The following is a 15450-nucleotide window of genomic DNA, read 5'->3' as shown; positions in this document are numbered from 1 at the left end:
ATTCAAAAGTAATCAGAATGTCTATGCAGTTTTTGTCAGAATTTTCTTTCTTTGTAGTTAGGTTTCCAGAGATTTTTTTATGGATTTATATGTTATCCAGTAGCTGAGAGACGGCCCCTAAACAAGAGCCAGGCTAGCTGCTATGTTAAGCTGAACTGATGTACAGCAGTGATCCTTTAATCTTACTGCTAAAGCTTGCATTCTCGCAATGACAATGCTGACGTGCTGATGTTCATAAGGTGCTTATGCTAATTTTGCTATTAAGCAAACAAAGCCAAAGTATTACTTTTCTTTTCCCCAGGGCTGCTTGTACGTCTGTCTTCTTGCTTAGGGGTCACAAGGGTCTTGAGTGAGGCTTCTCCAGTTGTTGGAGGTAGAACATTCTTCGGCGCCAGTGGCTCCCAGTTACTTTCATGACCTTCTGTTTTGGTCAGTGAAATCCCTTGAGCAACTTTTGTCACATAATGACCTTTTCTACCTGGCCCACAACTCTACAGTCCACAATGTACTTTTATCTGCCACCCCCAGGGAATCCTGCTCCCCTGAATATCACTTCTCTCCTGTGGGTGCTCTTCTGCAGTCCCAGTCTTTTTAATGTTTCCATAAAATAATGCTTTTGAGAATTTTGCAATTGCCACTTTCTGTTAGATAAGAACATCGGGGATACTCAGAGAGGTCATTATTTGTATTCACGACAGCAAAAACTTTGTTTTTGTACTTGTGTAGAAACAGAGGAGGGTTTGCTTTTGTTTTATTTCATTGACAGTGTATTGATTTTACTGCATTAAATTTAATACCATGTATTTTATCAATGAATTATTATTAACAACTCTTGTCTGCAGAACAGCGCTGTTTTATTTACCTTGCCAGGCAGCATTCATTTTTGGGTTGTCTCTAGATCACGTGAAAATTGTCATGCGTCAATTAATGTGTTAGTCTTTAGTGAGCCAGAGTACCAACCAATCAGCTTCCTGTGAGGAGCTACTGGCAGCTACAGGCGTGTCTTAGTTGTGTGCGAGACAACCGGAGAGGCCAATGTTAGACTATATTTATGGGGCTCCAGTGTTGCCAGTAGATATCTGGGCCAAGACTTCCTTTTTTATGTGCTGCTCTTTGTTTACATCTGTAATGCTATCTGGAGCTGGAGTTGAGATACGACGTGTAAGACTGGAGTATTTCTTACGTAGCCAGTTTACAAACAAATTTTTAACCAAAAACTTTATTGTCAGACAAAAGCCGTTGGGTTCTGAGATTGTATTGTGGCCAATGCATTCTGCCTCTTTTGCTCGCCAAACAGACTGTTTACCTGCATTCAACCAAAGCCTGCTCCAACGTGATTAGTCACTACTACTCTGACTACAAACAGAGACCAGAACCAAAATCTTGTCCCATTGCCCACAGTTACTACATGTGAATGCAGAATCTGTTTATAGAGATTACTCTTCCCAAAACGGGCTTTACCTGCCACATATTTTTTTGAAAGTGCTTGCCCTTTTCTAAACTGTTTCCAATGACGGCTCCTCAAGATGGTTCTGTGTAACAAAGCCTTTGGCGGGGCAGGTTACTATTTGAATGCTAGGTGCTTTTAAATACATATTATTCTTTTCATGATATTCATGCTTGTTTACTTTGCCTCTTTTAAGTATCATTTTATTTCTCAATATCAGGAGCTATGATGTACTACCTACTTTGAAAATGAGTCTGCATTTTCACATTTCAATGCAACATTGATGTGACTTTGACGGCAAAAAAGCAAGTTTAAGTCTTTGTGAGTGGAACAGAGGGGCAAAAGGACAGTCCCTGAATTATCCCAAATACCTTAAAATGCACGCCTTAACCTATTGCTTCACATAAGAACACTTTGCTGAACATCATACAAATCCATGAGCTGGGTCAGCAGCTTTACCCGATATCTCAACTGGCAGCCAGGCAGCGCACCAGGTACATTACTGTAAGCTGTGAGCCGGCGGGCTCTGGACAGCTTGTGCCTGTCATGAGTGGTTATGTGTACAGTCCTGATTGTTTGGAAAGAGAGCCAAACCTGCTGCTGTGCTGTAGATGAGAGGTGGTATGGATGAGATGTTGTGTGTAGGAGAAGTGTGGAGAGGACAGCATCCATCAGGTCAACCCGCGGTGGCGTCATACGGCTTATCCACAGTCTCAGCGTACCAATTAAGTCTTTGGCAAAAAAAAAAAAAAAGGCGTAGAGGTATTTGTCATAGAGGCACATTGACAACTTCCACAGTACAACAACGTACCAGTTCATCCTGACATACATTTACTGTAGTGGGACATATGGTGATACATTACATTTTTTTATTGCAGCATTGGTTGCACAAGTCAGTGATAGTGATGTTGCACTGGAAGCCACTTAATGTTTTCATGAAACATAACTGATTTGGTTTAAGGACTGAATAACTACAGTAGGGGGATTTTGCTTCTACTTAATAACATATTGAAATTATTTTGGATTTATATTTCAAATTACCGTTAAGCGATACTTGTACTTTAGAGCCCCTAAAAAATAAATCCTACATATTTATCCATAGCCATTAAAATAATCATTAAATATGCATTAATCACATTTTAAAAAACAACATCCTTGGGTATTATTTATAAAGAGTTTAACATTAAAAAACTTGGCAGTAGCCTGGCAACATAAGCAGGCAACCCCACAACTGTCATCACATTGTGATTAAAATCCTGATTTACCAGCAAGAAGATCACAGACAAAATACACAAATCTCTCAACTGAAATATGCAAAACTCTTACAACTTTGGCTGAACATTGTGAGTTTATGTCGGACCGCATCGCTCTTAGTAAGAGGGGGTTGAGTAAATAGGTTTTCAGGGCCTCTAAAAGAAAATACTGAGTTCCAAATTGTTGCATCAATTGATCACTTGTAAAGCCGGCTTCAGACGGTTACTTCCTTCATCACACACAGTCTTGCATCTTTACAAATTGTTTGAGGTTATAAAATCTCACTGACTCTGAGGTCCTCTTTTAAGTCAGTTTTTTGTTAAAATAATACATTTTAAGACAGACTTTCTTACAACGAATGCCCTGCTATCTATCATTCTGTTCATTCATTCATTTGATATGTATTTATGTTTGTATTGTACCTATATGACTGATATTATTACATTCTCTGAGCAGACAAGACAGGCTGCTACCTACAGAAATATAATGTTCTGTTTTCACTCATATAATACATATTGCAGTGTATATGAGTCAACAGCATCACAGCCTCTGGTGACTATCTTTTTTGACTATATAGAGTACGTATCTTCAAAGAAATGTTAGGCTCTCTAGCCAAGGGAAATAATCCCATCAAATTGGGATGAGGGCAGCAACTCTTGAGACTAGACTGCAATAACACTTCTTTTTTGAAAACAGGGTTTTTATTAATGAAAAACAAACAATGCTGCTGTTGTATGCTATACATGCAGTGAGGACCACTCTTGGGAACTGCAACCTCTACTTTTTCAAGAAACTTATCCCCTTAACTTTAATCACCATATTAGTATGGAGAATCATCAGTTCTGGCAGTTATTTTGTAATTATGTGTCGTAATTTACCTTTGTTTTGTCAACATGCTTCAATGACGTCTACCTATTTTTTAGATGGCTTGGGAGAACAAGTTGGCTCTCTTATTTAGCTGTGGTTTACTGGTTGTAAAGCTGACCACTACTTTCTCAAATACGTTAGATCTTAAACGACACATAGATGAGTCTGCTCTAGTTTTGCAGAATGTCCATGGGATAGAGAGTGCAGCTAAAGGTCTTTGCAGCCAATGTGCACATGCTTACTCACCTGAACAGCTTTTGAGAATATACCTGCTTACAATAGCTGTGACTCACTCATTTGGTTGTTGTGTTCAGTGGATTTGGGGTGGTAACATAACTACAGCTGGTGCCTTTTTTCTTGTATTCATGATCTGTTGGTGTTCACCTCACAAACTGTCTATTTGTTCACTTGGTGGGTTTAATGGGTCGAGGCTGCTCTACCTTGCTGTTTGTTCAGGTTACACTTACAATATACGGCAGTGGGATTTTCTTTTTATACCTTTACCGCTGGTTAATGTGTCTCTATAGCAACGTGAGCCAGTTGGAATTATTTTGTGTGTTGTCTTTTGGAGCTTTAGCCTTCTTAATTTAACTTACATAATTAAGAAACACCTCTATGATGCTACAGTGTTTGGACTCCAGACACTACTGTTGTGATTTTTAAGGATAGATTTGTTTTGTAACCTTAGATTATCTTCACAGTTTTGCTGTGTATCTTTCGGTATAGATTAGCAAGGTGTCCTAAAGAAGTGTGGACAGTTTAAATCAATGCAGCAGAATCAGATATATGATCTTTTTTATTCCATGCATTCTTCTTACTTGTCAAAACCTTATGCCTTCATTAACCACAATGCTACTGGACCACCGACAGTTAAATCAGAGATTTGGGTGTGTTATGCTAGTAGCGTCTGATTTAGCCTCAAGGCGCTAGCCTCAAGCAGAGATGAGGAGCACACTACAGAGGTCTGACTCATTTCATTCTTACTCCACAACCCCAGATTTTTATTTATTTTTTTCAAACTTGTTGTCTTCAGCCTCACACATTGTTGACTTGAGTGACATCACTTGAGGCAGTTTATCAGACTTTTGCAGTTCCCCCTGGGGACATTAATGCTTTGTACCACTTTTATTTTGTAGAATTTCCCAAGACCTGTAAACAGAATTAGATTGTAAAATCAGTGGTGTTCCTCTATAACAGACGCAGGGGTCACAAATTCATAATGTTTAAACATGTTCTGGTAGCAGCTATAATGCTTAAGCTGACTGTAGATGTGTTTAGATAAAAAAATAACTCCCCATTCATTTAAATGAAAAAGACATAATTGCTTCCTTGTACATTCCGCACATAGTTCAATCTTGTTGAACTTTGACCTGCACCTTGACAGTGCTGTTGCTCAAAAATGTAGCATAGTCTTTATGGTCATAAATGGTCATCAAAGTTTTGTGTTTCTAGCTCAGTTAGGAGCTTCTTGGTGCCTTAAGTCAATGTGGAAGAAAAGTTGTTAATTAGTATTTGGCTGGTTACATCCTTATTTCCCAGTGTTGAGGTCACAGAGTTTAGATCAGTTCAGCTTTGGTGGCTTTGTTGACGTCATTATGATTCCCATAACAGGCAGTCCAAACACACATACACACGAACTCACAGATATTAAGATAACCTTCAAAAGCTCAGGTCACTCCAGATTGCGTCAAAGGTCCTTTAGCGTTGACATTATCACTGCATATTTTAATGGTTGTGAGGTGATATAGGGTCATGGTGTGTGTGTGTGTGTGTGTGTGTGTGTGTGGGAGGTTATCTGTTATCTGTCTGCATATCTATCTGTCCTGTCCCCTCTGTTTACCTGTCTGTCCTTTCCTGAAGGTATGCCTGTCTGTCAGATTGCATGTCTCTCCTCTGAATGTTTTAGGTCACTTAGTGCTGTCTATCACAGCATTTTAAGGAAGACTGCAGGAGGAGGAAGGAGAGGAAGTAAAGAATTCAGAAACGCTAAGTGGAAAAAGTGTATTTGGACTCGGTGTATGGCAAATAGCTAGGGGGAAAACCCTTGTGTTCTCTTTGCAAACAACCATTACTACAATCAAACTGCAGTTATTCTTTTTTGAGTGCCTTAGCCATGAGGTAAATAGAAAATGACTTGTAATATCCTGTCATAATGAAAGCACAACATACATGTCAACGATTTCTGTCCTTAAACCAGTGTCATGGCTTTGCCGTTAAATTTTAATATTATATTTGTATTTGTGAGTAAATGGATATACCTTCTCTTTTTTACCACCTGGTTTTCTCTTTCTAATCTTCTAATCACCTCTACATCTCTCTTTTTAACCTTTACTACTCTTACATTTTTCTCTCTAATTACAATTTTTCTTTTTCTTCACTTTCTTACTTTTATGTATGGCCTCCTCTTCTCATCACCAGTCCTCCTCCTGAACCTTTGTGCTCCGCTTTACCCCTCGTCTCTTTCCCTTGCGCCTCCTTCTGGTTCCAGCCGAGTCTCTCAGCTCCTTTTTTTATCCATCTTCTCTGCTTTTATTGTGCAGAGATCCTTTTTTCTTTATTTCCCTCCCTTGTGCCTTCTTGTATAACCCCTGATATTCATCCCTCTTTTCTCCCACTGCTGCTCTAGTTTCCCCTCCCCATCCACCCTGTTCTTGACTTCTTTTGACGTTTGAAGGAGAGTGGGGATCCACTCAGCTGACAAAGGGAGAGGCGATGACGTCACAGCAGACATGATACACCAGCATCTGCTCTGGTCTAAAAATACACACCACAGGGCACACACAGTCAGTCTGCAGCTGCACTCAGCATTTGTTTCCACCTCCACGCTCTACTGAGATGGCCCAGCTTTTACACAACTGGGGCTTGTGGGCACGCAGGGTTACGTGCTGCTGTCCCACAACTGAAGAGCCTTGATTTGTTTACATATTAAGGTTTAAAAGACTCTTGGTAGGTAAGGGTGTAGGGTGGAGGTTTGCTGCTATGAACACAAAGGAAGGTTGGCATAGTTATTAGATAAACATCCAACCTGTCATTCAATACACAAATTAATTTCAACTTTCTTGTCAAATTGATCAATGCCCTCATTGTAAATTACTTTAATTAAAATCTAATAGATTGAAAATATTGACAAAGAGAAACTACAGAAAAAAACTAAACTAGAATGCCATCTAATAATGTATTCAATTATTAGATGACATTATTATTAACTTTTGATACCTTAAAGGCATATCAAAAAATTCTTATTTATTATAACATCAATGGGATGTTATAATTAATGGGTCAAAATGTAATGCATTTCCTATCAGTTACTTTTGCAGGTATACATAGTACAGTATCAACTGTCATTCACATCATCATCCATTATTTTACACAGAAAAACTATTTAACATTTAATGCATGTACATTTTTTCTATACTTTTTTTAACCTCAGATAATGTACTTTCATTACATTTATATGAAAGAGTATTTGCCATTATAATGAAATTACCCTACTTTATAGCATGCTAACATTAACTCGCTAGCTAACACTACTGTAGCTTAGGATAATACTGGTGTCACACACACACACGCAGTGACATCAATCTACAGTGCAACAAAGATAAACCTTCAGAGTTGTTTACTACAATTATCTTTAATCATTACTACATTGCAAATGATTAATGTATACTGTAAAATGATCACATATCAGGTAGTATCTACCTCTCAGAACTCAGCTGACCTCAGTCGTTTCTTAAGCTGGTTTACTATTCGGATAACTATGACGATGAGAGAACCTGAACAGTTGCAGATACACACACTCCCCCCAGTAATCACTGTCTTTGAGCAAGGCACTGTTTACCTGCAACTCCTCTGGTCCTCAACAGTCGAGGATGGTGTGATTTCTCAGTAGCTTCCTGGTGCTGAGTGGGTGTTTGTGTGTGACCTCCCATGACCCTGCGTTTGCTCCCCGAGGCCATCACTTTAAATAAGAGTGTGTTCTTAGTGAAGTTGCTGGGCTGAATAATTAGTCTTTTTTTATCTGCTCTGCTTTTGTGCTCATACGTATATGCTTTAACAAGACTCTGTTCTTTATTATTTATCTTGGCTATATCTGGTACTTTTATGATAATTCATTAATTATAGTGTGGTTTTGATATTTAAACTATTCAAATATTTACCTGAAATGTAAAAAAAGATGGCTTCTTTGAGACTTATTTAACCAGAGAATGATACTAATAAGACATGGCATCCAATCTTTAAATTGTCCAGACTACCATCAATTCTTAACTGATTTTACTGGTGATATGTAATATACCGGCACACATTTAAGAAATGTCTTGTTTTTTTAGTAATGCCTTTCCCTGTTTTGTCTCCTTTTTGTGCTCGTATGTCCTTCTGTTGCCTGTGTTGGCATGCAACTAGGGAAGTGGAGCAGGCTGGTCTGTCGGACTTAGAGATCATCTCCCAGCCAGTGGAGGATGAGAACCAGTACTTGGCTCCTCCGGTCCAGCTGGTGAGTTTTGGCTACAGAGATCTTCCCCTCGCAGCCCTGGACCTCTCGCTGGCTGGATCGCAGCTCCTCTCCAACGCAGATGAAGATGAAAACAGGGAAGGGTGAGTGAAGCTGTTTTATAGTGAGCATTGTTCTATGGATACATTTGATGTGTTTTTTATCTCAGCCAGGAGGATTATGCAATTGGTCCAGTACGTCTTTGAGCATGTGAGTGTGTGAGTGTGCACCTTTGTGTCTGTCCATGGCAGAATCTCATATACTGCTGCAGCAAACTGCATTATGTTTTGGGTGGCCAGTCTCATGGTCGCGATGCATTCCAATGAAGTGTGTTTTACAATGCCATACAGCCCACTGGTGAGACGGAGGGGTTACAAATTGTAGGTTGTATTCATTCAATCACACAATACAGCAGGGGTCGTTGCAGGTCACCTGGCAAAGATCTGCCCTCTACTGAGTGTTAATTGCTGTTTTTTATATAATTTGCCTCTGTGGCAAGTGTGAGTGACAGACGTGTGATCATTTATTGGTTTAAAACAGCTTTTTCTGTGAATTCACAGTGACAGTGATTTGCTTCTGTGAACAGTTTGGCAACAGGGAGGTGTGAGTGACACACTGTGGGTATTTTTTCCTACTGTGGGTGACTTTTCTGAAAAAAATTGGAAGTGGCATGGACACACACTCATAGTCAGGGATGAGCCAACAGATTTCAGCATCTTATGAACAGACTCACTACCTCACTTGTATAGCACCCCTTCACTAATCTCAGCTGGCTTCAGATGATTCCCCATCTCCTCTTTCTCTTAGGTCATTGCATCATAACTGATTTAACATTGTAGTGTAATAGTTCAAACTACTAAACATGTCTCTTATAAGAGCTTTAAATCTGTTTCAAATTGTTCTACATCAGCAAATGAATAGCCTGACTTTAAAACAAATTATTGTCAGTCAGCATATAGTTGGTGTACATGCCAGAGATATTATCATATTGAAATATCCTTCTCTACAAAAAGTGATGATGTGATTAAACCAAATAGCATGAAGTAGGATAATTGGCAGAGTTTATGTTTCTCGGTCAACCTGTTTTTATTGTGAGTATCAATTTAGCACAACCAACCATAAAAGACGGACAAATTGTTGCGTGTTTCTTTGCGTTTTGTTTGCTGCAGCATAAACACAGTTTTTTTTTATACTAGCTTAGTCCAGGGTGAAGATTTTTTTCGAGATCTTTAACGGAAGATAGCAGGTCAACAGTATTTGTCAACAGTATTTGCCACATAGACATGATGTACATCATCTTAAAGCTGGGAACCTGAAGATTAATTTGAGATGCACTGTGTCAAGAGCTGTTGTCATAAATGTAATGAAGATTTTGAAAGTTTTAAGTGTATAAGGCCTTAGAACATTTTAATGGAAGTATATAATGGCCATTCATTGGCTCTCTCTCTCTCTCTCTCTCTCTCTCTCTCTCTCTCTCTCTCTCTCTCTCCCTCTCTTGAATGCCACATAGTATGCATGATTATCATCCATCATGTTTTAAGTCTCCCTCCCTAAGTCCTTGACTTGCTGTCCCTGTTGCTCAGTATTACGTACATTTATCATAAAGTGACAACCTCTGGGTTGTCCAGCGTCCATAAGTTAACTGAGATCAATTCATCATTTCAGACTAAATATCTGCCCTCTTCCCCGTGTCTGCTGACAATAGGGGCCTTTATTGTAAGTGACATTTTATAGCGCAGGAGCCGATAATATCACACTCTTAATTTCTTGTAAGTCTTTTGTACTGTCTCTCTATACATGCCATCACGTTCAATTATTTTATTGGTTCTCAAATGGGTGACCAAAAGCTGGCTGTCAAAAGAACACTAACTGCAACACTTCCAGTTGTTTAATGTCATTAATACAGTACTTTTTACAGTTTAAAGTAATTTCCTAACCTTTAAATTGCCATAGACAGTTTTTTCCTGATTTGTAAGTGTGTTTTTCAATTGATTTGATTGAAACCACTCATCGTTACTTGGTACTCACTTTTTCTTTTTAGGATTCATACTTTTATTTTTCCTCTTGTTGCAAATTCTGTCTGATGTCAGCTTCCATTGCACTATGAACTTATGAGACTCAATTAGGTCTTGTAAACTTCTAGCGTTCAAGAAAGAAAGCAATATAGATTAATAATACAGATTGAAAAACATAAATTACTGTTATGATTTTCAAGGTTATGATGCCATTACAAAGGCACGACCTGCACAGTGTGGTTCTGCTTTTTCCGCTCTAACATGATTGTGTGAAATGCTGGTATGACATATGGACATGAGGTCATATCACAGCTGTCCTTTTGATTAGTCACAACATTAACAGATTTTTTCTTTCACTGTGCAAACCTGTCTTTCCATTCTGTCCAGCAACTCTGACTCAACTCAGGCTCTCAGTACAAGCGCTCACTGGGATGCACATAAACACCATAAGCTGTAGTACAGGATCCAACACACACGCCAAATCCATACACACCACCCCATCCAAGTGCTCCGTTTGACACCAAATCAGGTCTCACTCCATTGGTTCCCTTCAGTTAGTCAGTCATGGCCAGAAACAGATGGATTTCACAGACGCACCATCAACAGTAGGCGGTGCCGACACTCACACTGAACTTGTATCACAGCCAGTACAACCCATGTGTGTCCTATTTCATATCAGGGTCAGTGATAGCATGTATATCCATCCATATGAGTAATGGATAGATGTGAGGATGCTTACTGTGAATGTCTTCGCTGTCTTGGGCTGGTTTTGTTAGAAAACATTTAGTTTATACTATTAGTCTTAGATATGCTGTATTTCCTATTGTTGCTTAACCTGTGAAATACCTGTAAGGCTGATTAGGCTAAGAGTCGGCCTAAAACTGGGTCACAGGCTTGCTGTTGTTGAGTAATCACAAAACAAGACTACCAATATGTTAAAATGAGCTTGGGTCCGGGGGGCAAGAGACTTAAGTTCTGGTCCAGAGGCTGAATAACTGTAAGAACCCCTGCTGTAAGAAGCTCTATCAACACTGCGGTGAAGGTTATTTTACCAGTGAGCCCAATTTACTCAAACTGTGCTTAGTGCGATGGGGTCACTATTTCATATTCAAGTCATTAGTGCAAAATGTCTGCCTGTAAAAATGCTGCCAGTGGGAGTTGTAAAAGTCATCATTCTTTCATTTAGCTTTAATGAAATTCCATTTAAATCCACCAGGCATGAGCTCCAGTAATGTGTGTGTAGCATCTCCACTATATCTTAAATACTATGCTAATCCCTCACATTAATCACTATCACCTATACCTCTTGCTTTGTGATAATAAAGGTGAAATATCAAGAACCCTTGCTGTTTATAGGTCTTGCCTCACGTCAGGTGTTTTTGCCAACCTGTGAATTTTTTAGACAGATTACAGTGAAATTGTCGGAATCAGCACTGAAATAGAAAAAACCTGAGAACGTGTGAGGAAAAGAGGCCTCCTCTGACATTAAGGCCACGTCATTAGAATCAGTAAGATGTCTCACTGAATGTGTCAGTCAGCCTGATGCCCCCTTAGGACCCTATTCTATTTTATTCTGTGGATTTCAGCACCGCTGGGCTTTCGGTGATTACACCTGTGCCTCCGTCTCCTCATTACTGTATCGATCTACCTCTCAAAGAGAGACAGCGGCCATTAGCCTCCTTAGATGACATTCACGAGCACCACGCCCGTGCACCATCATCATGTTTTACGACGGACTCCTGCGGCAGTGAGCGGCTTTCTAATGTCAGCGCTTTGACATCAGCTACCTGTGCATGGACTTTGTTGGGTCGTAACAGTATGCAAGCACCATCAGGCCCATATCTGTGTTGCTTTCAGAATGCAGATAGGAAAAGCTGGTGTGCATCTAGCAGAGAGACCAATTGCTAAACTCAACCTTTAGGGAAATGGGGCAGAGGGAATAAATCTTTCTTATGGAAGCGTAGAATGATGAAGTGAAGTTGAGAGAATGCAAGACAGCAGCAGTGGGAGAGCAATCCACAGACACCAAAAATGTAAATGTATGTGGGAGAGGAATCAGTTAGCTGCTCCACTGACTCTACCTGAGAAAGTGGATTGCCCCAGCACCACCACCACCACCATCACACCTCAACCACTCCACCCCTCCACCCCCGGCCTGCATTAGCTGGCTCATTGGCTTCCTGAGATAGTGAAAGAGCGTCATGAAGAAAGCTGTGCATGGAAAATGTTTAGGCATGCTCTTATAGTGATGTTTTGCAAAAAGAGAGCGCACACTCCTGAAAGTGAAAATGTCACAACTACGGGAGAGGTGTTTCATCAACATGGTGACGGCTCATTGGGTGAGGGGTGGAAGTTATTCTCACCGGCAGTTTGGGAATGCCTCGCTGTCAGCAAAACTTTTCTCATCTTCTTATTCAAGAAGAAAAATGAAAAATATGTAAACTAAACAGATATATGTTCTGTTGTTGTGTGTTAAACGTTCATCAAATTTAATGAACCATCTTGTACTATACCCAAAGTTATTGAACTAATCCGTTTTGTTGGCGAGTCCTTGAAATTGAAACTGCAGATGAAAAAAAAACACATTTACTTGTTGGGAGCAAGAGACAACTTGCAGGCTGTTTTTTTTCCTCACAGGTTTACAGATTAGATGCTGAAAGAACACAGCTTTGTGTTATTATGGTTTGCCTATACTGTATGGTTGCAGAGTGTTTAATAGCAGGAAGCAAGCAGAGGGGATTAATCAAGAGGAAAGGCTCCTGTGTCAAGCTGCCACTGTATGATGAAGCACCTACTGTCAGCCATGTTTGCATATCATAGCCTGTAGCATTGTGAAGGTGGAGCTGACCTTACTGCTATCTCTGGTATAGCGCGGTGCCCTCACTTCACATGACGGCAAAGCAGTCACTCACGCACGACCCATCCTCTCTTTCTCACACACATATTTGCACATGCATGAACAGAAACACAGGACAAAGAGTATTTATACACTGAAAGAGAGAGAGAGAGAGAGAATATTGCCCGGCCTGAAACGCTTTCTAACTGTACTACATAGTGGTTGTTAATCTTATCCTCTGTATCATGGTTCACTTCATATTCCAGTTTATTCTGCGCTGTCACATCTCATTAGGAACAATAATGTTCCTTCATTGATGCTTCTGCACATTTAGATAGGCTTTTTTTTCTTTCTCTTTCACCACCTTTTTTAATTTTTCCATATTCCTTAAGGTTGTTCTCGTTCTTCTCCTCCTATTACTTCAGTTTACTCTTTTCTTTACACACTCACTGTCTCATCTTTTTTCATCGTTTTCTGCCCTCGTTTTCACACAAAGTAGGCCTTCCCATACTGAAAACCAATCTGTACTGTTACTCAACTAAATGCCAAAAAGCAGCGCATTCTCTCTGTAAATCATGCTGTACACACACTTGTCAACACGTCACGCTAACCTACCAGAGGCCCCTTCAGTAGGTTCACAGTCCTGTGGTGAGGGTGAAGACAGGTGGACAGGTTGGAGATTTCCAGCGCCCGTTTACTGTATTGTTGCCTAACACAGTGTTCCTATCAGGAGAGACGTGGGCGACATTGTGGGAGGTGGTTTTTCGAGTTATCATCAGGGGGCAGTTGCAGTGTTAGCAGTTTTGGCGTCATGGTAAGTGGAGTGTGGTTATTAATAGAGTTGGGCCCATCCATCTTCCTGTCTAGGAAAAAATGCTGGGAGGACCAAGGTGGCGTGGGCTTGTGTTCAGCACTTTCATGGCCGCCCACTCTCCTCCTAGTCATCAAGCTGCTTTTGTTTGTTTGCTCACTTTTTTTTTAGTTTGAAGGTTTTTTGTTTTGGTGCAATTCAGTTTGTATCTGTGTAAGCTGCTGCTGGTGTTTGACTTTGTTGTGAAAAATAATGGCAGGTGGAACAAAGAATGTAAGCAAGGGAGATTTGAATGACCAGGACCTCAAATGCAGCTATCGTTGATGGTTTAAACTGCCGATTAAATAGTCACTGGTGTCCTCAAAATCTTAAAAAAAGAGTTTCATACAATTAAAAATATCTAGTTTGCAGCATGTGATCAGAGGGCCTAACATGCTGACTTTTCAGAGAAACAGTTTAAGTCTTGGATAAACATAATGGACTTAACCCAGTAGGCAAAAACATCCACAGCCATATAGGTCGACCATGTCATAGTCACATTACTGAGTAATGTGACTATGACAGGATACTTCACAAAACTTTTCGCAACCTTAACTCTGTTTAAAGGACAGGCAGAAAATATAATTAAACATAGTTCTGACACTCAACTCCAAGCTAAAGTCAATAGTGTGTAAAATACTACTTTTCAGCAAAGCACCTGACACTCCACAAGCTGCCGCAAAACCTGCTCAGTGGCTGAATATACTGCTACCACTGCCTGTGGCATGATACACGAGTAAAAAGCTATAGAAAAGGTCAGGGTGTAGATTATGATGCTGACAATGTGATAAGGGGAAGTACCTGGACTAATTATTGTCTGAGGACGAGGGATAACATCTGGATAAAAAGCCTGCAGTGTAGAAATATCTTAAGATTGAAGTTGCCAGACTGGCTCACCAGACCACCCCAACCCTCCCCCACTGTTGTTACAAGTGCGCACCTGAGCAGTGGAATGATGTCACCTCCCATCCCAGTGATGGCTGTGTGGCTGCCAGACGCAGAGACAGAAGCATATGTTGCTGATACGGCTGTTCCAAATGTGCAAGGAGTCCAGGGTTAGGTACCGACACCAGATGGTTCATCTAAATCTGTAGTGAGCAACGGGGGGAAAAGAGGAAAAACAAGTGCTCCTACCCTCTTACCACCCACCAGCTTTAGGCCAAGGGTCCAAATGTTCCATTTTGGATATAACTACTGGCCCATTTGCAAGTTTCAGAAAATGGTTACGGAAGGAAAATAAACTTGGCTCTTTGCATATAATCGCAACTATCTCTAGGGAATTTTGAGGCGGGCATGGCTCTGATACCTTTTGTATTTTGCTACATAATTAAAGGGACATTTCGTTTTAACACTGTACTCCTCTCTATATGCAAACCATTAAAAGATTTGTGCATCATTTATTTTGGGTCCACCACTGCATTTTAACTTTAACATGCTGCAACTTTGTTAGAGGAGGGAAAAAAAGTGAAGTCTTGCCTTTTGAATTTATGCATTCTCCGATGGCTCTCACCTAGACGAGACAATTTGGCCTGATTTAATTAGAGAGCACAGGAAGTCGTCTGAGACAGCAACCTGGGAATGACCAGCCTCCCTCTTATCTCCCAGGCTTCTTAATTCCGCTGCTACAGGGATGGCTGCTGGCCAGCGTGGTGTACAAGTTCATAGCTTTTCAAATCAATGATTTCTGTCCAT

General features: G+C 40.2%; 1 protein-coding gene across 1 annotated transcript in view; it reads left to right on the top strand.

Annotated features, from left to right (window-relative positions):
- The first annotated feature begins 5681 nt into the window (after positions 1-5681).
- Positions 5682-15450, top strand: part of LOC129105758 (transmembrane protein 266-like) — a 33223-nt gene continuing 23454 nt past the window's right edge. The window contains exons 1-2 of the mRNA XM_054616941.1: positions 5682-5686; positions 7970-8161. Coding sequence (XP_054472916.1) covers positions 5682-5686; positions 7970-8161 — 197 coding nt within the window. The remainder of the gene's footprint in view (positions 5687-7969; positions 8162-15450) is intronic.

Source organism: Anoplopoma fimbria, chromosome 2 (assembly GCF_027596085.1).
Source record: "Anoplopoma fimbria isolate UVic2021 breed Golden Eagle Sablefish chromosome 2, Afim_UVic_2022, whole genome shotgun sequence".
NCBI lineage: Eukaryota > Metazoa > Chordata > Actinopteri > Perciformes > Anoplopomatidae > Anoplopoma > Anoplopoma fimbria.
Note: the sequence above shows the minus strand (reverse complement) of the source record. Positions and strands in the feature narration are given on the sequence as shown.